The sequence below is a fragment of the Myotis lucifugus genome, unplaced genomic scaffold (genome assembly GCF_000147115.1).
Source record: "Myotis lucifugus unplaced genomic scaffold, Myoluc2.0 scaffold_6, whole genome shotgun sequence".
NCBI classification, from domain to species: domain Eukaryota; kingdom Metazoa; phylum Chordata; class Mammalia; order Chiroptera; family Vespertilionidae; genus Myotis; species Myotis lucifugus.
In genome coordinates, this window is record NW_005871054.1 from 3,185,999 (window position 1) to 3,210,313 (window position 24,315).

The 24,315-nt window shown below is 39.0% G+C and overlaps 2 protein-coding genes across 11 annotated transcripts in view; one reads left to right on the forward strand and one right to left on the reverse strand.

Moving 5' to 3' along the window:
• PUS10 (pseudouridylate synthase 10) overlaps nt 1-12,914 on the forward strand; it is a 55,169-nt gene extending 42,255 nt beyond the window's left edge. For all 3 annotated transcript variants that reach the window (XM_014447020.2, XM_006083303.3, XM_023746568.1), the window contains 7 exons: nt 658-714; nt 1,548-1,624; nt 1,718-1,773; nt 2,556-2,673; nt 5,858-6,000; nt 8,425-8,524; nt 11,189-12,914. In XM_014447020.2, coding sequence (XP_014302506.1) covers nt 658-714; nt 1,548-1,624; nt 1,718-1,773; nt 2,556-2,673; nt 5,858-6,000; nt 8,425-8,524; nt 11,189-11,227 — 590 coding nt within the window. In that variant the 3' untranslated portion in view covers nt 11,228-12,914. The remainder of the gene's footprint in view (nt 1-657; nt 715-1,547; nt 1,625-1,717; nt 1,774-2,555; nt 2,674-5,857; nt 6,001-8,424; nt 8,525-11,188) is intronic.
• Nucleotides 12,915-15,890: 2,976 nt separating this feature from the next.
• The window catches only part of REL (REL proto-oncogene, NF-kB subunit), a 41,246-nt gene continuing 32,821 nt past the window's right edge, over nt 15,891-24,315 (reverse strand). For 4 of the 8 annotated variants that reach the window (XM_023746547.1, XM_023746542.1, XM_014447033.2 and 1 more), the window contains one exon: nt 15,891-23,828. In XM_023746547.1, coding sequence (XP_023602315.1) covers nt 23,017-23,828 — 812 coding nt within the window. In that variant the 3' untranslated portion in view covers nt 15,891-23,016. The remainder of the gene's footprint in view (nt 23,829-24,315) is intronic. The other 4 variants (XM_023746558.1, XM_014447035.2, XM_023746551.1 and 1 more) reach the window with 4 other exon arrangements.

A 24,315-nucleotide genomic window follows, 5' to 3' on the forward strand; every position in this document is an offset into this window, starting at 1 on the left:
CAGCTTTTAGTCTGTGATGACCCATCGATCTTAAAATGAACGCTAGTTTTGTCACAGTTCCAGCTTAGATTTGCTTATATAATGAATTTGTGTTAGAGTCAAATATTTCCTCCCTCCTTTCCCTTTCATAGAGTTTAATTATCAAATAAATGGTTTTGTTTTGTTTTAAGGAAAAGAAGAAAGTAGATGATAGACCTTTCACCATAAGTTGTGACCAGGATGGTGGTGGCGGGGGGGGCCTTCCTCCAAATCATGCTCTGCATTTGGCTTTCCCGTGGGATGGTGGTTAAGGTCTGGCCTTGACACTGGAAACAAGTAGCTCTGCCATTTAAATTGTGACCTTGAGAAAAGTACTTAACCTTTCTGAAGCTTGGTGGTTTGTTTTTTTAATACCTATCTCACCGGGTAAAATAAACTGAAATAATGTATGCACAAATTTTAGCTCAGTGCCTGGCATGTAAGTGCTCAATAAAAGGTGTTCATCATTATTTTTGGAATCTTTAGGAGAGATTGGAAATAGAGGTGGGATGATGACTATCCTTTGGGATTCTCCTGTAAATTGTTTAAGAAAAATTGGGTTTCTACCAAAGGGCAGGAATGGAAGTCTTAGGACTATTATTTCTCTGAAATTTTTTTTTCTTTATCTGCTTTCTGAAGGTTTTAATTTTTCATCCTCTGGAAGAGAAGATGTAGATGTGAGGACGTTAGGAAATGGTAAGATTGCAACAGCATCACTCGATTAGAACTAACTTTCAGATTATCACTATAGTTTACTATAGTCACTGACTCAAAACCAAAGTGGGTGGAGCCCAGAGCTCCTCTCCAAGTGAGAAAGCTTTGTGGATTATGGAGCTATGTTTATAAATTATATAATTGTTATGTTTTAACTGGAGTCATTTCTTCAGAGACCATTTTTATTGCATACCTGTAGGTTACCAGGGACTTTTATGTGCATTCAGCAGGAGGTGCCTGATTTTCCCCCAAAAGTTTGATTGTTAATTGTTCCATTTAATAACATCTTAGCAGGACAAGAACAGTTTTTAAAATGCACATCTTCATTGAAAAAGTGACTCTGCTCTTTTAGCCTTCATTTCTGGTTTTACGTTGTTTCATTACAAGAAAAATGAGAGCAATTTGAGATTTATAGATCCTTCCTCTTATAGAATCACAGCTCTTCTGTTTCACGAGAGGATTAAGCTCGGAGGACGGATTTCAGCGAGGCTTACCTGGACATGGCTGCATGTGACAGCATGACACGAGTGTAACCAAGTCCGTTAGTGGTCGTTTAGATTTTATTTTGTAATTAACACAGGCTTGCCTGTGGACCTTTGGGAAAGCAGTCACTTTCACATATTGCCTACACTGGGGTTTAGCAGCCCCCCAAAGCCCCTTAATTCTTTTCACACATTCTTCCCTCCCCAGATGTAGCTAAACTTTCAGTCCTCTAGAGCTCACCTCATGTTTTCACACCTCCTAACCCTCTTGCACTCGCCCAAATGTTAACTCCATCCACATGTTTCTGTTTCATGGCGGGGTGTGTGCTGCAGGAAGGCCCTTTGCAATTGAGCTGGTGAATCCTCATAGAGTGCATTTCACTTCACAAGAAATTAAGGAACTTCAGCAGGTAAACCACCTCATGACATGGAAACCGTCCTGTTTGTGCCACTCTGTCACTGACCTGGAGCTGCTAATTGTTTTTCTTTTTCTGCTACTATAGAAAATTAATAGCTCGTCTAACAAAATCCAAGTCCGTGACTTGCAGCTTGTCACAAGGTAAGGGTAGGCTCACTGGAGGTCATTTCAAAAGGGAAGTTTCAGAGCATATATCTGATAAGGGAATTATATCCAGAATATATGAAGAACTCTTACAAACCAGTAATAAGAAAACCACCCTACTAATGATAGGGAGATGAGTAAGTGGACATTTCTCTGAAGAGGATATATGAATAAACCAATGAATGCATTTAAAAAAATGCTTAATGGCATGAATTATTCAGGAAAATTCAAATCAAAACCATGAGATCCAACTTCACTCATTAGGATGTTTGTAATAAAAATGATGGAAAATAACAAGTGTTGACAAGAATGTGGAGGAATTAGAACCCTCATGGGATTGTAAGTGCAGCCAGTGTAGAAACAGTTTGGTGTTTTCCCCAAAGGTTAACATATGACCCAGCAATTCTACTTCCAAGAGGAATGAAAATGTACATCCACACAAAAAAACCTACATGAATGTTCATAGTAATGTTCATAATTGCAGAAAAAGTAGAAACAACCCGAATGTCCATGGATAAACAACATGTGTTATATTCAACCATACAATGGAATATTATCAGTGATAAAAAGGAATGAATTACTAATACATGCTACAACATGGATGAACCTCAAACACATTATGAGGTGAAAGGAGCCAGACACCAAACACCACATATTGTATGATTCCATTTTATAGGAATTTCGTGCACCGGGCCTCTAGTTTTATATATTTAGACAAATGTTGCTTGCTTGCTTGCTTTATTTATTTATTTATTTATTTATTTATTTATTTATTTTAGAGAGGCAATAGGACATATGAAAGAAGGTGAAGAAGAAAAGACCAAGACCTATAGTGCCTTAATATGGACAAATAAAGCAATACAGAAGGAAGACATTGAATTTCTAAATGGCATGAAGGTAGCTAAATGCCCTGATTCGTCTTATTTTATTTTTCTACTGCCTATAAAAGAGTCCTTTGTCTTCTAGTTTGTTACCAGCAAGTCATAGAGCATGGGCATTGGGGACTGTGAGACCTGGTTCCAACTGCTGGCTCTGCCATTTACTAGTTGAGTGACTGGGCAATCCATCTAACCTGTCTGAGAGGAAGTCTTGCTAGTGATGAAGAGCCTGCCTCTGAGGACAGATGCCTGGGTATAAACCCTGGATCTGCATTTCCTAATTGTGTGACTTTGGACAAGTTACTTAGCCTCTTCAATTTCTCCATCTATAAAATTAGAATTAAATGAGTTTAGTCCCAAAAGTCACCTAGAACAGTATCTGACACATAGAAAACACTCAGCAATGCTACTATTGTATTTGGCCTCCTGTACAAAAGAAACATAAAATACATAAAACATGTTATAAATAAATAGAACAGCATAATGTGTAGAGCACTTTTTTTTTTTTTGCCCCATGCTAGATTTTCCTTCATATGAGCATGTCATTATAAAGGGTTTGCCAGTTCGTTTGAATATTTCTTCCCATCTGCCCCCACTTCTTCCTATAAAGATAATTTACTTTCACACACAAGAAATGAGAATAAATGGGCACAAACATGTTCATATGTAGTTATCAGAACATTATTTACATGGGCAATATTTTGTAATAATCTGGATGACCTGCTAGAGGGGATTGGTTTAATCTTATGGCTTATCTGTATGCGGGACTGTTACTAGCCAGCTGTTAGAAGTTATGTGGTAGATGAGTATTTGTTGACAAAATTGGAAATGGTCCTGACAAATGGTAAGGGGAAGAGAGCACACACACTGAGCGTGTGTACCCATATGCATGACTATGTAGAAAACAAATCGGCAAAAGATTTCTTGAGTAGGATTTATACTTATGAAAAATACAAACCCCCAATAGAGAAAAAAAGACAAAGGATACGAACCAGCAGCTGAAAAAAAGAGCAACTCCAGATGGTCAGGAACCATTCAACAAGATGTTCCACCTCCACACTGAAGTGACAATAAGGCCATCACTTTACTCCTCTGAGACTCATAGCACCTGTTGGTTGGAGCAGAGGACAGGCTTGTGGCACACATTCAGGAGAAATGTAAAGTGTTTCAGCCTTTTTGGGAAAACAATGTGGCAGTGACTGTAAAAATTAAAAATACACTGGTCTCCCACCCAGCACATCTACTACAGGCAGTCTGTCCTGAAGAAATAAAACCCCAGGGCACAAAGATATGTGCATCAAGGATATTTGTTCAAAGTGGCAAAAAGTCAACAGTAACAACTGGAAACAAAATGAATTTCCTTTAATAAGGAAATGGTAGAACAAGTTGGAATATGATCTAACTATTTAAAAAAACACAAAAATAGAAAGAAGATAAAGGTAGGTTGACGTCTATGACTTGCAAGAACAAACCTTATGAATGTCAGACCTTAAGAAGTCAGCTTATCGTGTCAGAACAAAGTGCTATTAACATAAAAGAATTATTGAATCTTCAAGCCCATGACTTAGTCACAGGGATGTAAAGTATAGGAAATAGAGTCAATAATATTGTGATAACTGTGTATGGTGCCAGGTGAGTACTCGACTTATCGGGGGGACCACTTCATAAGTTATATAAATCTCTAACCACTGTGCTGTACACCTGACACTAATATAAGATTGAATGGCAACTGTAATTGAAAAAAGTAAAATAGAAAAAAAGCCCTACGAGTTAGGAGGGGCCATTGACTCCTTGCTCTGATAAAAGCAGTCACACAACTTCAAGTGCAGTTGTTGTCAGAACTTGTTCTTTCTTTCTTGGTGGAGAACTTGATGGGGGTGGGGGTGGGAGGGCCAGACCAAAATATTTCTTAGTGTGGCTTCAGGCACTCACTGATCATGCAAATGAGAAAGGAGTTGTTCCAACAAGAAATGGCAGAGGACTCGAAGTTCTTATGAACCTACATTTCTGGTTATATCCAATATCTATTTTTAAAACTTGGAATTAGTTTGCTTTTTACAATACTAACCTCTGCTTCTTCATTTATATCTTGTGACATAAAAGGAATTCTCTAATTGTGAGGAAAACAAGCCTGTGTCCCTAAACAAATCTGAATTGTAAAAAGACATGCAGTATTGTTATTCTCAAGTAACTTGACCGGGCCAACAAATAGTAAGAGGTCCTGGTTTATTGCACACTCTTGTCATTATTATGTGGAAACACCACTCTAAAATTATGATACAACTGCTGATTTTTCAGATGTGTCCTTTCTTATAACCAAAAAATAACCCTGAGTAGGTGTACGGTTCTACCTAACACATGCACACTGCCTGTACACACAGGGAGGCCGAAGTCCCGCCTTCGAAAACTGCCGTTTCTCACCCCAGCCTGAAATCCCCACTATTAGGTTATTTTGTTGGGTTAGGGAAAAAGCAGTAAGAATATGTCTTCTAAAAGAGCTGCTAATGTAAAGGGCGGGTTCCTAATCCTATATAATAAAAGCCTAATATGCAAAGTGTCTGGTCATCCAGTCATCCATTCAACCAATCAAAGTGTAATATGCTAATGATATGCTAAGGCCGCTCAACCACTCGCTATGACGTGCACTGACCACCAGGGGGCAGATGCTCCAACCGGTAGGTTAGTTTGCTGCTGGGGTCTGGCTGATGGGGCAAGCAAGACAGGCTGGACACGCCCTGGAGCCCTCCTACGTTCCCTCCCCAGCTGGCCAACCTCCCACGTCCCTCCCTGGCCCCGATCATGCACTGGTGGGGTCCCTCGGCCTGGCCTATGCCCTCTCACAATCTGGGCTGAGTGACTTTCAACCCCCTCCCCCCCGCCCGAGTGCATGAATTTTATGCACCAGGCCCCTAGTGGTTAAATATTAGAGCAAAAGGGACTTTGGGGAACATTGACATCAAAGCCTTTTCTGGGGCACTGTGGCCCAGAAAGTAAGTATGGACGAGGCTATGAGAAGTCCCACAGAGCGTGAGCCTTTACCATACAGTTTATTACGGTATTAGTTAGTTTCTACCATGACAGTGATAGGTGGGGTCCTCTAAAGAAGACATGTGTGGTGAGCCACAGAGGACAAAGGAGGTGCTAACAGGAGCGTCAGTGGGCAGCAAAGCTGACTCCATAGTTGTGTATCACATCCTCCTTAGGACTTAAAGATCGACCAGAAGACACCTCTGCGGGTCCTGCACCGGAGGCCCCTGGCTGTAAGAAGTCGCATCATTCACTCCATGGAGACATGCTATGTGGATGAGCATCATTTCCGTCTCCAGCTAAAGACTCAGGCTGGAACGTATCCTTTCACCTTCTGCACAGCAGTGACCTAACCCCAACCCTAGTGGAAGAGTTCGTGCTGCCCTAGAAAATAGGTTCAAAGGATCTAGGAGGATAGGCAAAGGGTTAGATTGGAGAAGATTTTTTTTGTCTTGTTTGAGTGTTTTTCCCTCATTAAATTTGTATTTTTCAAAATGCCATTTTAAACCATGAGGCAGCAGCCAGTTCAAAGTGATCTTTAAAATATGTAGTGTCTCACACAATGGTGAGCACATAGTAAGTACTCAGGAAACATGTTGATTCCTTGGCCGTCTTTACACATTTTGCCAGTCACATGTTCATGACCACATTTGGGTCCTTTCAACCTTTCTGAGCACGTGCCCAGGTGGTTAAATACTGAGAGTAGATGGGAGTGGCGGCACTTTACAGAATGGTCTTTATTGGCCACTGGCCCAGAACAAGAGAATAGTCCAAGGCTGATCGCCTGTCCATAGCCTACCCTGCCCTGCATGGTTTGGTATCAGGTCTGACTTGCTGGTTAAAAAATATTAGAGAACCTAAAAAAAAAAAAAAAAAATTAGAGAGCTGCTGTAGTCTTAGCTTTAGTTTACTTTTCAAAGGTGCTCCTAGTTTTTATTTGTTTCTTGGTTTTATATTATTTTGTGATCTACTAGCATGAAATGACAAAATGCCTTCTAACTAGTATAAGATTAATGATATACTTATGGATATAAGGGGGGAAATGTTAATTTTTAATCACCAAATAGCATTTGTACTATGCTGCTGTAATTAGTCTGCCTCTCCTTCCCCACCAACCTCCTCACCTCTCTGTCTCCCCTATCCCGCCCTCGGAGTGACCAGGGTTTCCCCCTCAAAAACAGGCATAGGTTACTTCTAAAATCTCCTAAGATTTTACTATTTAGAACAAGGGGTGGTCTATTCAGTGGGCAGATCTTTGTATCTCTGTTGTTTGGAGCACATCTGCCCATTATATATGGCATGTGGATGGGATTTCAAAGAAATCACAGGTTCTTAAAAAAAAAAATCCTTTCTTCCTAATCCTAGCTTTAGTTTTGTGTGCTAGGGAGAAATGCAGTGGTATTTTGGAGAAGCTAAGATCTTTTTAATCTCATTAGATGTTTTTAGAACTAGCCATGTACATGTAACTTAAGGCATTAGCCAAGACAGCTGGCAAAGCTTTAGATACCATGTGGTTATACTCAAAAATATATGTTTTTCACAGATATTGCTCAGTACACTGAACTAGTTCATTTGACTTACACCTCATTCCTCAGGGTATGATTAAGAACCATTCTGGACCTTATAATTGATTTTGGGTCATCTACCTCATCAATGCTACTCAGAAATGGCATTCTCTAAAGAAAGTGAGAGAAAAAGAATGATAGTTGTCAAGTAATTATGAGTTTAGCAAAGAAGACAGTTACACATCTTATGCTTGAGTCAAAACATTTGGTGAAACTTGAGTGAATAAACTTTCAGAAAGTGAGGGGGATATATCAGCATATTATGCTGTTTTTTTTTAATTATTATTCATCATCTGAGAACAAACTTGTTTTTTTCTATTCAAATCATATTAAATTTTATACCAAGTGCTGGTTTATAGACGACAACGTAATGGTGAATGAATTTTTACTGAATGCTGGCAAAAAACATATCTTTCAGATAAAGATTGTCAAGGTTGTAGTAGTCCTGTGTAAGGGATGTTAATATAATCTTATTAATAACTAATTCTAGGGTTAGTCATTGACTTCAAAATTTGAAGACCTCTGAGTAAAACACAAAGTTGCCCCCGTAAAACAAGAGAGAATTTACTTAACCCTTTTGCTAACCATGTTTGCAAAACAACTAGAATTTAGGTCCTCTGATAATCCTTTTGAAGGGCCTTCATCAAGACTAAATTGTCTTATTGTCCCTCCCCTCCCATTGCCATTGTGTCTCTGGATCACATTACAAGGAAAGCCGTCACTGAGGTCACTCTTGTGACTCTGGAAACCTATCACATGGCAGATACCGGCTGCCATTATTGAAAAATGGGACAAGAAAGATGTCGAAATGGAAGTTGTGGCAAAGAAACAATAGCTGAGATTTAAATATATATATATATATATAGCATTTATCTACAGCTGATTGTGAAAACCCATACCCAAACCTTGACACTTGGAGATGAGCTAAAGAAAAAAGAAAATGATGACTCTTGGCAAGTTTGATGTAAACACGAGTCGTAGGTCCTGACGTTGGCTGCTAGGCAGGTAGGATCCAGTTTGTGTAGCCTAATTTCTGAGACACACATCACAAGTCACAGCTCAGAGATAACCTCTTTTGTAACATTTCTACTTTTATTATTTCTCTTTCATCTATCAAATCTCACCAAACGATTGGTACTGCATGGCTATCCTATTTTTTTCCCTTAAACAAACCCCAGCTACATTAAAGAGTTTGTACACGGAGACTTCGGGAGAACCAAGCCGAACATTGGCTCTCTGATGAATGTGACTGCAGACATTCTTGAGCTGGACGTTGAGGTAAACCATTTTATTGTGGAAATGCCCATTTGCACCTTGAATTCAAAGTTATGCTTTTTTGGCATTAAGCCAAATAGTACTGCTTACCTTAAGAGGTGTTTGAAAATGATCAAAATCTCACGATAGCTTTATATTGCAGGGAGGGTCTATCTTGGAATTTTTATGTCTTTAAAAAACCCCACAAGATCTCATTTATCACCCTTGCAAAAATATATAGCTAACTTATTAATTGTTCTTTACATATGGCATGAGATCTAAACCCTTAAACCAAGCAAAGAAATGAAGTTGCCTTTCATATGTCCTTTGGACTCTATAGTTCATTCCCATACCAGTTTTGTCTTTTAAAGAATTTAAGGTAAACTACTGAGAAATGTATGTTCAGGACAGGGGTAGAAAATGGATTGAGCCGATGCTTATTAATAAAAGCAGTTCTATAAGGGGCCACTATGATGTGGTCCAAATTCTCCACTCTTATAATCTGAATTGAAACAAGGTTAAATTTGTAAGTAATTAGAAAAATGGACAGACTGGATCTTTCAGGAAGTTCTCCATCAATATTTTTCTTATTTGAGCAGCAGTAGGTGTTGAGTCACAAGTTGTGCTCCTTGACGAATATCCCATTAGGAATACAGCCCCTTCCCACCCCCACCACAACAAATATTTTAGGAGATGCTAACGTTTCGTACTTGGGAATTGTACCCATTATAAAAGGTGGGTAGAGTTGCCCAGTGTGAGAGCAGCTATGGCAATCAAGTGAGCCCTGGAACATTATTACCTCACCAGCAGGCCTCTTGAGTGCTTTCAGATGGGATCTCATACAGCTCAGTCAGTGACAGCATCTTCAAGGTTGCAGGTAGCCTCCTGGGGAAACACCGTCATTCAGTCATTCTGATGAAGACAACCATCTGTTATAGAAAATCCCAGTTGCATTGTCTTCTTTGTCTTACTTCTCAGGACAGTGTCAGAGTGTCAAAAGAGCCACAGGCCAGTGTTTCTCAGCCCTGATTGTTCAATAGACTCACCTGTAGAGCTTTTCAACATTACCACATACCTACCCCTCCTCCACCTCCAACCCTCCCGCCCCACCACCCACAGCACTACAAGATTGTGAGCAGTGATGTTTTCTGGGTATATGGCTATATTCTCAAACAGAATCCAATTATTTCCCTGAGATTTATAAAAGAACACACACATATGCAATTGTTATTTGGGGTCTTCTAATATTTTCTGCATATGGTATATGAAGTGACTCATAGATTAATTTGAAAATCATTTTTAGCAAATTAGTTCAGGTTTTAAAGTTTAAGTCTCAAACAACACAGGGACAGTGGATTTTTTAAAAGAAACTTTCCCCTAAATTAAGCCCTCTAGGGTAGTGAAGTCAAGGTGCAATTTTGTACTTCTAAGGCCTGGAATATGGCACAGAATAGTCTGGTACTATAATTTCATTATGACTTGAAGCTCAAGGTTTTGTTTTAGAAGAGCCAGACCAGGGTGAGTAGAAATATGGGAACGTGAAAATGACCAGAAGAATAAAAGTGGCTGAAACTTCTTAGGGAAAGTTGGTGTTGCTACCTGAACTTGTTTGTTACTTACCCATAAATAACATTAAAATTTTTTAATGTACTCTAGTCTCTTTTATCAGTCAAAAGGCACAATTAATAACCAGCTGAGTAACAGAATGCTCAATAAATTTAGCAACAGACTGCAGGCCCAAGAACCCCAGGTCCCAGAGGGTTTTAGAGTGTTAAATTGCATTCATTGGCTCTTTACTTCAAATGCAGTTTCTTCTGTTATAGTATACTATGGGCCTGGTGCACGGATTCATACACATTGAAAGGAAATTAATTAGAAGGTGGCTGGCGGAGTGGGACTGGGTGGGACTGGGCGAGACAGGCTGGACATGCCCTGGAGCCAATCTCCCACAGTCCCTCCCTGGCCGGCCGCACCTGGGGCGGTGCTGGGGCTCAAAGGGCATCTGTGGAGTGAGCAGTTCCCTCCAGCAGGTGGGGCCCCTTGGCCTGGCTTGCGGGGATTGGGCCAAAATTGGCAGTCCAACATCCCGAGGGGTCCCAGAGTGCAAGAGGGCACTCTGCAAAGTTGCTGTCACTCGACAGCTCCTGCGTTGAACATCTGCCCCCTGGTACTTAATGTGTGTCACAGCTACTGGCCGGTTGGCTGGTTGGCTGTTCGCTTAGCCTTTTATATATATAGACTAGAGGCCTGGTGCACGAAATTCGTGCATGGGGGTGGGGTGTCCCTCAGCCCAGCCTGCACGCTCTCCAATCCGGGACCCCATAGGGGATGTCCTCTGGAATTGGGCCTAAACTGGCAGTCAGACATCCCTCTCGCAATCCAGGACCACTGGCTCCTAACTGCTCACCTGCCCGCTGGTCTGATCCCCCTAGCTGCTCCCCCCTGCCGGCCTGATCCCCCTAACTGCTCTTCCCTGCTGGCTTGATCGCCCCTAACTGCCTCTGCCTCAGCCCCTCCACCATGGCTTTGTCCGGAAGGACGCCCGGAAGGTCATCTGGAAGATGTCCGGTCTAGTTAGCATATTACCCTTTTATTAGTATAGATTAGAAGTCTTAACTTACACAGCATTACCTGCAGTTGCTTCCTAGAACAGGAATATATTTTAATGACTTGTTTTCTTCCTTCCAGTCTGTAGATGTTGACTGGCCCCCTGCTCTGGATGACTAGCTTTCAAGCTTGGAAACGGAGTAGGGTTTTCGTGGCCCAACGTGGATGTCCATTCAGCATACATTGTAAAACGGCTGTTTACCCACCATAAGGGTGTCTTGGCAACTGTTTGGATCATGTTGATCTATTTATTTTTAAACTTGTAACATCTCAGGATCCATATACAGTATGTGTAGAATGTGTGCTACATTGTTCTAAAGATGTCTTATGATTTTTCTTGTTCCCTCGCCAACCCCCACAAGTCCAACTATGAATTATGAAACCATTCCCTATATTCATTCTTCCATTTAGAGAGGTGCACAAACAGGATACATTCTCTGATAATCTTAAGAAGCTGTAATTTCTTTCAGCAAAACTTCCCTTCACAAGAGAATTACCACCTTTAAAATCATGTTCTAAATTTTTAAAACAATGTTGATAAGTTGTCTATATTTATGCAGCACAGTATCTTATAATAAGATACCAAATGTAAATCTGAGACCATTATTATTTTTCCCAGTAAGCTTCTAGCAAGCTATTACCAATAGAAGTACTCTTGGTGTGATTTGTCACAAATGCTAATGACTTCAAGTTACTCATTGACAATCTAAAATTGTCAATGCCTTTCCTGGAGAGGGAAAGTAAAACCTTAGGAATCGAGGTAAGAGACTTTAATAAATCTTTTAAAGAAGGAGACACAAGTGCCTTCAATAACTTCATTGCCAGGGATAAGATTTTGAAAAATTGAGATTGCCAAAAAAAGGTGATACTATTCTAGAGGGCTTCAATATTATTATCTAACCTCAAACGTCCTTATCAGGTAGACAGGATATTATCATCTCCATTTTATAAATATGAAAACCAAAGATAGCAGTTAAATGATTTATCTAAATTGTTAGTTACTTCCATGTCTAAGACCAAAACTTAAGTTTCCTGGTCTGTAGGCCCTTTCTAATAAACCTTATTATTGAGCACATACTGTGTGAAGGAGGCAGTTGAGGATGTCATTTTAATGCACATAACCATGAAAATTGACTTTCAGAATTTAGATTCAAGGAGCTTATCCCAAAATAGCCCAAGTATATTTCATAGTATCTCATGATTACCATTTGCTAATAAGTTAATAATCAGTTAGTACTACGAAGAGGAAAAAACAAACAAAACTTAGAGAAAACGGTTGAGTCATTAAGAGAAAACTTTCAGAAAGGAGTCTCATTAAAATTTTACACTTAAGTGTCATTTCCATCATCCTGACTCAACTCTCTGAGCTTCAGAACACATGTGACTTGGATAGTATTAGATTACCCAGTTTCCTATCTCTCCATTCAATATAATTCAGATACTAAGATGTATTATTTTAAAAAATTGTTTTAAAATATTTTTTTATTGATTTCAGAGAGGGAGAGGGAGAGAGAGATAGAAACATCTTCTCCCTCCCCATCCCCCCAACCCCCCTTACTGGGTATAGAGCCCGAAACCCCAGCACACGACCAGGAATTAAACCTCTACCTGCTGGTTCATAGCTCGACGCTCACCCACTGAGCAACACCAGCCTGACAAGATGTATTATTCACTTCAGAAATTAGGAAAATGGTTTTATCATGAAATTTCATTATGTGAATAATAGCAAGTAATTTTTTTTCACTATTTTCAATAAGCCAGAAAATGAGAAAGGGATAATAGAAATAAACTTTTGATAAAAAGGTAAGAACTTTTGTGTGAATGTTTCTCAGTTTCTGGGGAAATTTTGCTACAAAAAGACATTTAAATAATGTGGGGAGCTAGTCTTTTGCATGTTTTTGGCTTGTCTTTGAATTCAGTGGATCTGCAAAATGGAAGAATTCAGAACCTCCTGAGCTAACACAAATTAGAAGACCTCTATTTCTTAAATTTTTATTCCTGAGGTTATGCAAAATTTCAAGCAAAGTGTAAATTTTAGTTGTAAATACTTATTTCAAATGTTCATATAATAATTATGAGACATGTTAAATTAATGTAGGTCATTGTTTATGCAAAACTGAAAACATTAAGTAATGAGAATACTGTCGTTTCACTTTTGCCTGTATAAAAGTATTTTAAAGTTAGTTTTGTGATAGCTTACAGCTTTAAGTCTTTTAAATAACACTTAGTGAAAGGACCGTTTGTGCTTCTTAGCACCTCTTTGTCCCAAATATAGTCTGTGGTTTAGTTTAAAAAAAACATCAACTCTAAATACCTGGAAAAGTAAAAATAAACAAAGTTGGTAAAATTAAAAATTTTCTAAGTAAGATAACTAGTTACATTTGTAAGTTATGAAATAAACTTAGAAGTTAAACTTCCATTTCCAAAGAGAAAAACTCTTTACTTAGGTAGATATTTTCTTTTGGAGCTTCATTCTTTGATTTTTAAGTCCATATAAAAGAATGAACTTTGAGGCAAGCTTTTCTGAGTTGATTTTTTAAAATGGTTCCCTTTTTTTATTATGAAAAAATACTTTCAATTTCACATTCACAGGAAAGTTGCAAGAAAAGTGCAAAGAAACTTGTTTCCTGAATCATTGAGCCAGTGATGCCCTATCACCCTACATTAGTGTGTGATTCTTATAAACAAGGACATTGTTCTACTTCATTCATCACAATATAATGATAAAAATCAGGAATGAATTTGATACTGCACAGTTAAGGGATCACACTTTAGTCTCCATGAATCTGAAACAGTTCATCTTCCCTTGACTTTCATTATTTTAACACTTTGAAGATTTCAGGCCAGTTATTTAATAGGTTGTTCCTCAATTTGTGTTTGCCTAGTATTTCATTAATAGATTCAGGTTGTACCTTTTTAACAAGAATACCACAGAAGAAATAGTATCTTCTTGCAAAAGTGTCACACAATTTTGGTTTGTGCTGTTACCAATGATTAGACTTTTTTTTTCAATTAATGAAGGTAGTATCTGCCAAGCTCTTCCACTCTTTTTTCCCTTTGATTAATAAATATCTTACAGAGTGACATCAAAATTTCACTTATTAGTATTAGCATTCATTGAAGATTTTCAACTGAATCAATTATTACTACAACTAGAGGCCCGTTGCACGAAGAGATTCATGCAACAGGCCTTCCCTTCCCCTGGCTGCCGGCACCGGTTTTGCTTCGGCACCTGGGACCCAGGCCTTTGCTCCGGCCGGAGCCTTCAGTCTTCGCTCCACCGCTTTGACCCTATGTATGCAAATTAACCGCCATCTTTGTTGGGTTAATTTGCATACTCTCCTGATTGGCTGGTGAGTGTAGTGGAGTTAATTTACATGTTTGTCTATTATTAGGTAAGATGATTGTCAAATACTCATTTTCTAATTCCTTTTATGTTACAGAAGAGCAAAGAAATACCAAGCACGCTTCCTAGAGAAAGGGAGGGGCCCCGTTTATTAACACCAGTGGACACCGGGCATAACTTCCAAATCAGAGTGAAGAAACATGCAGAGAGCCTGTCTATATATATCCTGCTGGGGTCTTTGTCTTGCAGATATGCCCTATGCCCCCTGCCTGGCCCTGCAGGAAGGAAGGCCCCCAGGTGTCAGGCCACATCCTGGCGCCAGCATAACCCTCTCCCCACCAGGGCAGTGCATTGTTTACAGTTTTTATGGCCCGACATGCCTTGCAAAACTAGTTTCCTCCTCATTTATATTTTTTGGTTGGCATTGGGTAAGTTCTATATTAGTTAAAACTTTTCCTTCTTGTGTATTCATGGCTTCCTGTTTTATTCAATGAGCTATAATTTGTTATTGATGTTTATTTTGATTTCTAAGTACTGATTTGGCCAGTGGATGCCCCACCAAGCTGAGTCCTGTGTCCTTTTAACATAATCCTATTATTCTTGGAGAATGTTCTTTAATTATTTTTGAATGCTGTTGCTTTAATACAAAAAGACACTCCAAGCTCATCTTGTATTTCATCTGCACCAGCCCTAGTGTGGGCTATTTCACTAAGAGGAACTAGTTCCTTTTAGTAGAAAATGGTATTTATAAACCAAAATCCGGGCACTAGTTCTGCTCATTGCTATTGTGGCTTTGGTGCTCCCAAGCGTTCTCATGGCATGCACACAGTCATGCTTACCTCTACGTATTTTTTTTTTTTACATATATTGAACACTATGAATTATACCACTATTTCTAATTCCAACCTTAATTCTAGTTTTCTCTCCCTTTCCATGTTTGCCATTTCTTTCACTGAGAGTGAGAAATCTGGCTCCCATTAGCTTTAATGTATTAACATAATAGATCAGTCCCCCTCCTAGGTGGTCTCCTAAGGCTGCATCCCTATTTCGGATCACTGAGACTCCCCTCCCCACTACCCTCCGTGTTCTCCTGGGGCTCTGCACATTGTAGTCCCACCTGCTGTGGTTAATACCTACCTGTGCCTTGCTCAGAATGAGTGAATGACTTTTGTCCTTAGTTATTCAGGAAGGAAGAGAATCAGGCAGGAAATAAGTCAGGAAGGCAGAAAATAAAAATCTTTTAAAAAGGCATTTTAGTACTCTACAAAATTATCTGCCATCTCAAAGGACAGTTATATATGCAAGTATTTCCAGCTGTAGCATTCCATTAAAATGCCTACTGTTTCTAAGCAACCAAAACTAGCTTTCTCTGTGAGGAAGATGCTATAAATACAAAGAACATCTCGTTGATATTTTTAAAGTCAAATAGCAACAACATTTTAGTAAGGGTTTTAGAATTTTTTCCATTTATTATATTACCAAGAAAAAAATTACTGTATACAAAGATATTACAAAGACAACATTCTGTACAATAAAAGAAAATATTCCTGTTTTAAAATAACTGCATCTTGACATCACACTTAACAATTAAATAATTCAACAGTGCCTGAGAACTTGTAAAAATTATAACAGTAAAAAATGTAATAGTGGATTCCTCATAATCAAAAGCATTTGTAAGTACATTCTTTTAAAACAGATATAATTTCTAAAGGGTGCATGTGGTCTGAACCATGCATTTAAGAATGTCCATTTCCTAAAAATCTTGTTGTGTGTCCTTTCCATTTCCTCTTAAAGCTACCTCAACTGTGTCATCAATGAAGTCTCCTGAGACTGAATTCCACATATGGATCCCCAAATACTCCAACCTCATCTAATTCTTACTACACGTTATACAAAGTTATAATGGTTTGACTAGATAATAAAGTTTAAGAAGGAAAATAGGCAAGATAAACACTTGATACTTTTACCAATTTGTATTTTATTTACCTGCTGATATCTCTGAAAACTCAATTTGTTGAAGCACCAACAATTTGTACTAATTATTGTTCATAGAGAGGTGTTTAATGAATCTTTTTTGTAACTCTTTAAATTTTTGAAAGTCCAATAGTAAACTGAAGTTGTAGAAGCAGGTGATTAAGATGACTAGAATATGATAAATTCCACTCCTTTTAAACAGGTAATTAATAGCAGGTGGTATCTTTTCCCTAAAGTCATAGACATTTAGGATAGAAAAAAAATATTTAAAAATATTTAGAAAAAATAATTGTTTATAAACATCCTAATTTTGCCCCATACTTAAACAAAACAGGAAAGGAATCTTAAAGTGGTAACTTCATTAGCTATGATGAGACCTCTTTTTAGGAAGAAAGTCACAGAATTTCAGGACTGGAAGTCTTTAATTGACCTACCTTTGCTATACAATTGGAAATGGCTCTGGAAAGAATAAAGTCGAATGAATACCTCCAGAAGTGGGCAGCAGCTGGCCACTCTAAACAGAAACCGGTTTCAGGATGCCTATTATGGAAATCTAACCCATGGTGGTTTTTCTCACTCTGCCACTGGAAGGAGCGTTTGGACTAGGGATTAACCAGGGACCCAGGACATATACGGATGGTTTAACAGTATTTGATTCGTACTATACACTTTACAGTGTTTCTTACGCGTTATTTTACTTAATACAACATACCTTGTGAGGTAGGTAGGCTGGGCATTACCTGCAATTTTATATCTGAAGAGACAGGCTCACAAAAGGTGTGATTTGTTAAATATCACACAGCTTTTAAGTGGCAGAGCTGAAGATTAAAACCCAGATGTCTGACTAAAAATTCCCCATCCTTTCCATTTCTCCATGCTATTTAAACATCCCATGGACATTTCTTTAATCCCTCAATAAATCAATTTATAACAACTTAGTTGGTGCTACTAGGCAGCCTAGATCACCAATTCCAAGTCTTTAACATGGAGTACTAGTATAATTAGTTTTTCTGAAGTATCAGGTTAGAAATTGACAATCCAACTGTGTCTGTTCAGCAAGGTTCTGAGTAGAGAGGCCCAGTGACTACTTTAAAAGGCTATTAAGATAGGTGCTGATGATGGAAATCAGAAGAGGGCTTTTGAGGAGTAGGTAGATTGGCAATGGGCATGAAGGAAACTTATGGGGTGCTGGAAATGACTGTCTATGTATGTAAATACTCAAGCTGTTCACTTAAAATTAATCCACTTTATGCACTTTACCGTAGATGTTTTCCCTCAAAAGAAAAAGACTGACCTCTTTGAGAAAGAGTTTTGCCTCATTCACCTCTATATCATTTCCAGAACCAAACATGGTGCTTTGTACATTAGACATTAAAAAGTGTGACATGTGCCCTAGCCGGTTTGGCTCAGTGGATAAAGCGTCGGTCTTCGGACTCAAGGGTCCTGGGTTCGATTCCGGCTTGGTTGCGGGCACATACCCAGTAGGGTGTGTGCAGGAGGCAGCTGATCGATGTTTCTCTCTCATCGATGTTTCTAACTCTATCCCTCTGTGAAAAATCAATAAAATATATATTAAAAAAAAGTGTGATATGTGATTTGATTACATGAAGACCCCAGTGTCTGTGCAATGGTAAGGTGTCCAGGAAATGCACGGAGGACTGAGGTTAAACCCCTCACATACAGTAGAGAGAAGCCGCCAAGTCAGACATATGAGACAATCCTAATAACTGTAAAATTTCTACCTAATACAGCTAATAACATGGGAGGCAGAGGGTAAAGTGTTTCACAAACTTGAAAATCTTGGCATCAATGCTTTTCTTGTCAGGTTAAGTACCTTTTCCTTTAAGAACCCCATCCTTACCGAAGGAGTTGTATGCATGCATATAAGCATAACCAATGGACATAAGACACTGGGGGGTAGGGGAGGCCAGGGGATTGTCAAGGGCGAGGGAAAAAAAGGAGACATATGTAATACTCTTTGTAATACTTTAAGCAATAAAACAATTTAACTCTCTAGTAATAGCTACCATTTATTCAGCACCAACTATGCCAGGGATTATGCTAAGGGAAAGAATCCCAAAGATGAATGAGACAAACCTTAAGTGACTACAATTCAGTGAGGAGTTCTCCAACAGGGGCAATGTACAGTTGTACCTCAGCTAGGGGGGCAGGCTCAAGTTTCACAGAGAAGCCTAGTCTTAAAGACGATGTGTTGTGGTTGAACAATACAGGTAGAGTATATAATACATGAAAGGCAATGGATGCCCAGAGTTTTTTTTTTCAAAGAATGACAATAAGGGATAAGGGGGGATGAGGTGGTATATTTTTTTTGTTAATCCTCACCCAAGGGCATTTTTTCAATGATTTTTTTTTTTAGAGAGTGGGAGGGGAAGACAGGAACATCAATGTGAGAGAGACACATCCATTTGTTGCTTCCTGCAAGCACCCCAACCAGGGTGGGGATCGAGCCTGCAACCGAGGTACGTGCCCTTGACTGTAATCGAATCCTCGGACTGAAGGCTCTACCCATTGGGCCAAACCGGCTAGAGCTGGGGTGTTATTTTTAACTGGAGCATATGGAAAAGATATTCTTGTTGGGGGAAAAAGAAGGAAGGCCTACACTAAGAACTCAGCGGCAACTGAGGGACAAATGCAAGAGATTTGGGGGAGGCAGATTCAAAAGGACTTGATGACTAAGGAAGAATGTGAGGTTTTGAGGTTTCGTTTAAGTATCTTAGATGGCAGGGTAAATGGTAATGCCACTAGAGTAGCCAAAGGAAGAACCAGTTCTAAAGGCATTCAGATAGCCTCAGAGAAAGCTGGAGTGGGCACCGACAAGGTCACCCTGGGGGAAAAATAGCACCAACTGAGGGCCCAGGGTTGAGACTCAGAGAAAAAAATCAACCTCAGAGAAGAATGTTCTCTACCACAGAATCTTTGGAGGAGTACCCAAGGAGGGAGTGCTCCAGGGGATGGAAGGTTACAGACAGTCCAAACATACAAAGGTAAGTAGATGGATACAAAGATACTAGGTTTAACAAGGGAGGTGTCCCAGGTCACTTTCCACAGAACAGCAGAAGAAAATAGTAGGAGGTAAAGTGAGAGAGGAGAGGGTAAGGAATGACCGGGAATGAGGACATGGAGACCGAAAGCATGTTGTGAGTCTGGATGTGAAGGGAAGGAGCATGAGGGTAGCAGAAGAGGTTTGTTTCTTTCCTTTTAAGCTAAAGAAGACTTTTATTATGTTTATTATACAAAAAAAGAGGCACTAAATGCTGATGTGAGGATAAAGAAACAGGAGAGGGATTGGAGAGAAGGGGGGGGGGAATCCAGTGTATCAGTAGAGGTTAGAAAGGTCACCTTTTCCTCAGAAGCTAAGAGTGGGGGGTTACAAGAACAGGTGAAAGTGTGAACACATTTAGAGATAAAATTCTTTTTAAATCATAAAATAAATCCTATGACCAGTAAATGGCACATGAAAAATAAAAAATCCATCTCAACACAGATGTAGCAGTACCTTACTTTGGCTTACACAGAAAAAAACTGCGAGTCAACTGCTTATTTAATTTAAAAAATCCATTTAGGTTTTCTAACAGTTGTTTAAGCTGATCAATGCTAATTAACACACAACTAGAGGATTCTATATTTTTAAAAAAGTGTACCACCTATCAACCACTATCTGGAAATATCTTGGGTTCATATTTTGAATAGGTAAGAAATTATGCCTTCAGGTTTTTATTTCTCTTGGTATGTTCTAAAGAAGTATGTTATGTGCTTATGATTTTTAAAATTATAATAACAAGAATGTTTCATTTTGAAATCATCATTTTTGAGAAACATTAATGGTACTTAGCTTTAATCTTTTTAATCATTAATCTTTTTCTTCCTAAATATCTCAACCTTTATATTACCATTACCATTTCCCAGTATCATTCAACTCAGAATTTTTATTTATATGACATTCTCACATTCTCTATTTTGACCAAATTGACTAGTTTTAATTGTTCCAGTAGTTTTATGGTTTGGTTGGATGCTATGTTAGTGAAATTATTAACCATGAGACGACGAGACCTCAGTTCTTGTCTTCCTGAGGGGGAAGATTTATTCTCTTAAATTGTCTGTCCTTGGGTGTGGTTGGCAAATGGCACTAACTGGGTTTCTGTTATGTCTCCCTGAGTAGGGTGATTTAAGCTATTTACCTTCCAGTTGGGGAGGAGATGTGCAAACCATTTACTCTTAAGTATCCTTGGCTGAGGGAAAACAGGATTTACTAGGTGGCTGCAAAGTGAGTTTCCAAATTCTGCTTGTCCTGGAATTTTCCTAGCTTCTTACTATTCTCTAACAAAATGACATGTTTCTAGCTAGGAATATGCTCAACATTTATGGTAGGTTCTAGTTATAAAATAAACTAGGTCTTGAATAAGTTGGTTACTTAGCATCATGACAATTCCATCACAATTACACTTTGCCTTCCAACTATTTGGATTACCATTAATTAATTGTTGTCTTAAATGTACAGGATTCTGATAGAAACCTGATGTCACACTAAACGGCACTATGAAAACCATGAGCATCTAATAATTAAAGCTATTCTTTATTTCAAAAAACAGAGTTGTATCAGTAGTACTTAGGGCTTACTGATCACTTAATCTGAGGCAGACACTGTTCTACAAACTGTGTATTCTACGAACAAAACAAGTATTTCTTCCCTCAAGGAGCTTATGTTCCAGCACAAGAAAACAAATAGTAAACAAATGAATGCTTAGATAAGGTTATGGGAAAAGATAAAGGAAGGGACGTGATGTGCTGGTAACTAGTTATAGTGTCAAAGAAGGCTTTTTTGAGCAGGTAACGTGGAGTGAGAAGGGTGTAAGGAGGGTGGTCCTGCATGTATCGGAGAGAAAACCATTCCAGGCAGAAAGAACAAGTACAAAGACCGTAAGGCAGGAGTGTACTCGAAGAGGAGCACTGAGGCCAGAGCACCTGGAGCTGAATGGCAGGGGAAATGGTGGTAGATGAGGTAGGAGAGGGAGCGGGGCCTGCTCACCTTAAGGACCTTGGTGTCCACTCTGAGATGGGAAGCCATCGGATGGTTTTGGGCAGTTAAATGAGATGATTTGATGTGGCTTAAAAATAATCATTCTGGCTACTTTATGGAGAATAGACTGTAGGGACTCAAGGAAATAAAGAGGGTTTTTGGAGGAAATAGCTTCAATCCAGGCCAGAGATGATGGTTGCTTGGAACAGGATGTTAATGGTAGAGGTCAAAAGAGGGGGCCAGCTTTGGATGTATTCTGAAGGTAGGCCCTACCAGATTTGCTGACAGATTTGGATAGGGGAGATAAAAGGAAAAAAGAATCAAGGTCGAGTCCATAGACCTGGACCTGAGCAACCAGAGGCATGGCATTGCCATTTACTGAGATGGGTGAAGACTAAAAGAGAAGCACGTTTGGGAGGGGAGATCAAGAATGTGTTGGGTTTGATCTTTAATTAGATTTCTAGGTATAGATGTTAAATAAGCAGTTTTACACACATATGGGTAAACTCCAAATCTGCTGTTCAGAGGACAGGTCTAAACTAGGGGTAAAATCTCAGAGTTGACGGCATGAAATTGGATGAACTCACAGTGAGGACACATAAGAGGTCCAAAGAAATTTCTTCCCCTTAAGAACATAGGTGTAAACCTAAAATCACAAGCAATTTAGATATGGGTTTAAATAATCCAAAAAGTAGAGAACCTCCCATTCCTTAAATGCACCCTTCTGTCCAACTTAGCATTTTAAAGAAATTTTGATTTGCATATAAATCCAAGAAACTCCAAAAAGCCTCAGAAAAACCCCTTAGGGGTCACCTTGGCCCATGGGCCTCAAAAAATAATAAGAAATTAATTTTTCCAATGACATAGCCATTACAGGTTTTACCTTAAATTTGCTTAAAAGCAAATATCGGTTAATTCATTTAACTAGGAATACATTAATACATAACAAAAGAAATATTAAAAAGTTTGTAAAAACTGGAGCTGTGCCCCAATGTTCTCTTTGCTCTGTTCTGTGGAAACGTGGTGGGACTCTAAAGCCAGAACTCCCACCATACACAGTATCAGGCCACATGCTTCAAAAGGGGAAACACTAAAACCTTTTAAATGTCTACTTTGGAATGTTCCTTTTCTGGCAATTTCCAACTTTGTATTCTCCATACCCAAAGGTGTGGGTTTTTTTTTTTAGTTGAAAAATTGATTTTATTTAATATTTAACATGTCACAGATTCATTATACACTTCTAATGGTCAAGTAATGATCTAACCTAGACTGAAATATTTACTAGTTTAAATAAACTATGTGGGGTGCACATAGGATTCCAGGGGACATCATAGCCTAGAGATCAAGTGGTGTGGATTTGTTTACTCTTGAAGCAAAGTCTTGGGGCTTTTTGCAGCTCTTCCCGAAGTTGGGAAATGAGTTCATCCCTCTCTTCTACTTCTTGGAGGAGCTCCAGAGCCAAGAGAGCCTATCAAAGAAATCTCCTACATATGGTGGGAGAAATAGAAAATGTTAATTCTATGTGGGTAATACCAAAATGATTGCTAACATTTAAAAGGATTTAAAGCTTGAACCATCATTTAAGTCTTGCAAGTTATCCGTAAAATATTCAAATGTATACTGGTCGCTCAACTGCTCATTCTGCATAGTGCCAATACCTGAATACTGACTTTGAGCAAAACCATGACCGTTTGGATTAGTACCATTCAAAGGCCCTGACTCGTTCAGCATGCTGTTCTCTGCACAACTGAAGTCGGATCCCTCAAATGCATCCGACTGTGACGCGAATGCAGTGGTACCGGAACTGGCGCCTGCTGGCACGCTGGAAGAGGACATCTGATGGAACTGTCTCAAATCCCTTTGGTCTAACACCGAGTTGCATGAAGGGCTTCCCATATTCATTCTCGTAAATCCCGAATTGTCAGTCTCTCTCATGCTGTCATTATTGGATATATTGACAGGGCAATTCTGCAGCATGTTGGCACCGGAAAAACCACAGAAGTCAGCTGATGACAGGGATGATGTTTCCATTCGGCCTATGTCATTAGTACTGTTATAAATACAAGCATTAGAAGCATGCAAGTCATTCACAACATGCATTTCTGGGAATCTTGAATTAGAGGAAATTGTCCCTGTTGCAAAACTACTCAGTGGATTTGTACTGACTGAGCACGAGGGGGGGTGGGGCTCTGAGGACCAGTGTGAAGAAGGCTGAGGTACCATTGGGGGCATGGCTGAGGCATGATGTGGCATGGCACTTGAGATGGACACAGATGACGAGTAGTAAGATTCTGCTTGGCTCGAGACCCCTGCAGGCCGGAGCATTTCATTCAAAACTGCACCATGAGGAAACGAGTTTGATTCTGTGGAGGGGGAAATATATCATTACAGCACTGAAATGAACAAAATTATAAAAAGTACTACTTCTAAAAACGGCACAAACACACTAATAAAAAAAATTTTCAAGGACACTGATGTAGCATTTCAAATTAAAAACTTAAATAGCACTAAAATGATTACATGAGCCCTAAACTAAATTCTGTGACACTTACCTTTCTACAAATACCTATAAATAATATTGCTAAGTTATTCTGGCACAGATTTCACTCCAGTCAAATCTGAATATCTAGCTTCTGAGGCCCCATAAAGATATTTTTGGAAAGTGAGAGATGAATATTAGAATTTCAGTTAATGGGACTCTAAATAGCCAAAATTCATTTCATATTCTTCTTTTTTAAGAAAAAATGAAGCGATGGAGGAAACACTCATTGGGGATGATTGAAAGTCCACATAATTATCTAAGATGTATTAAGATATAACACACTAAGGTACTACAAATTCCCAGTCAGA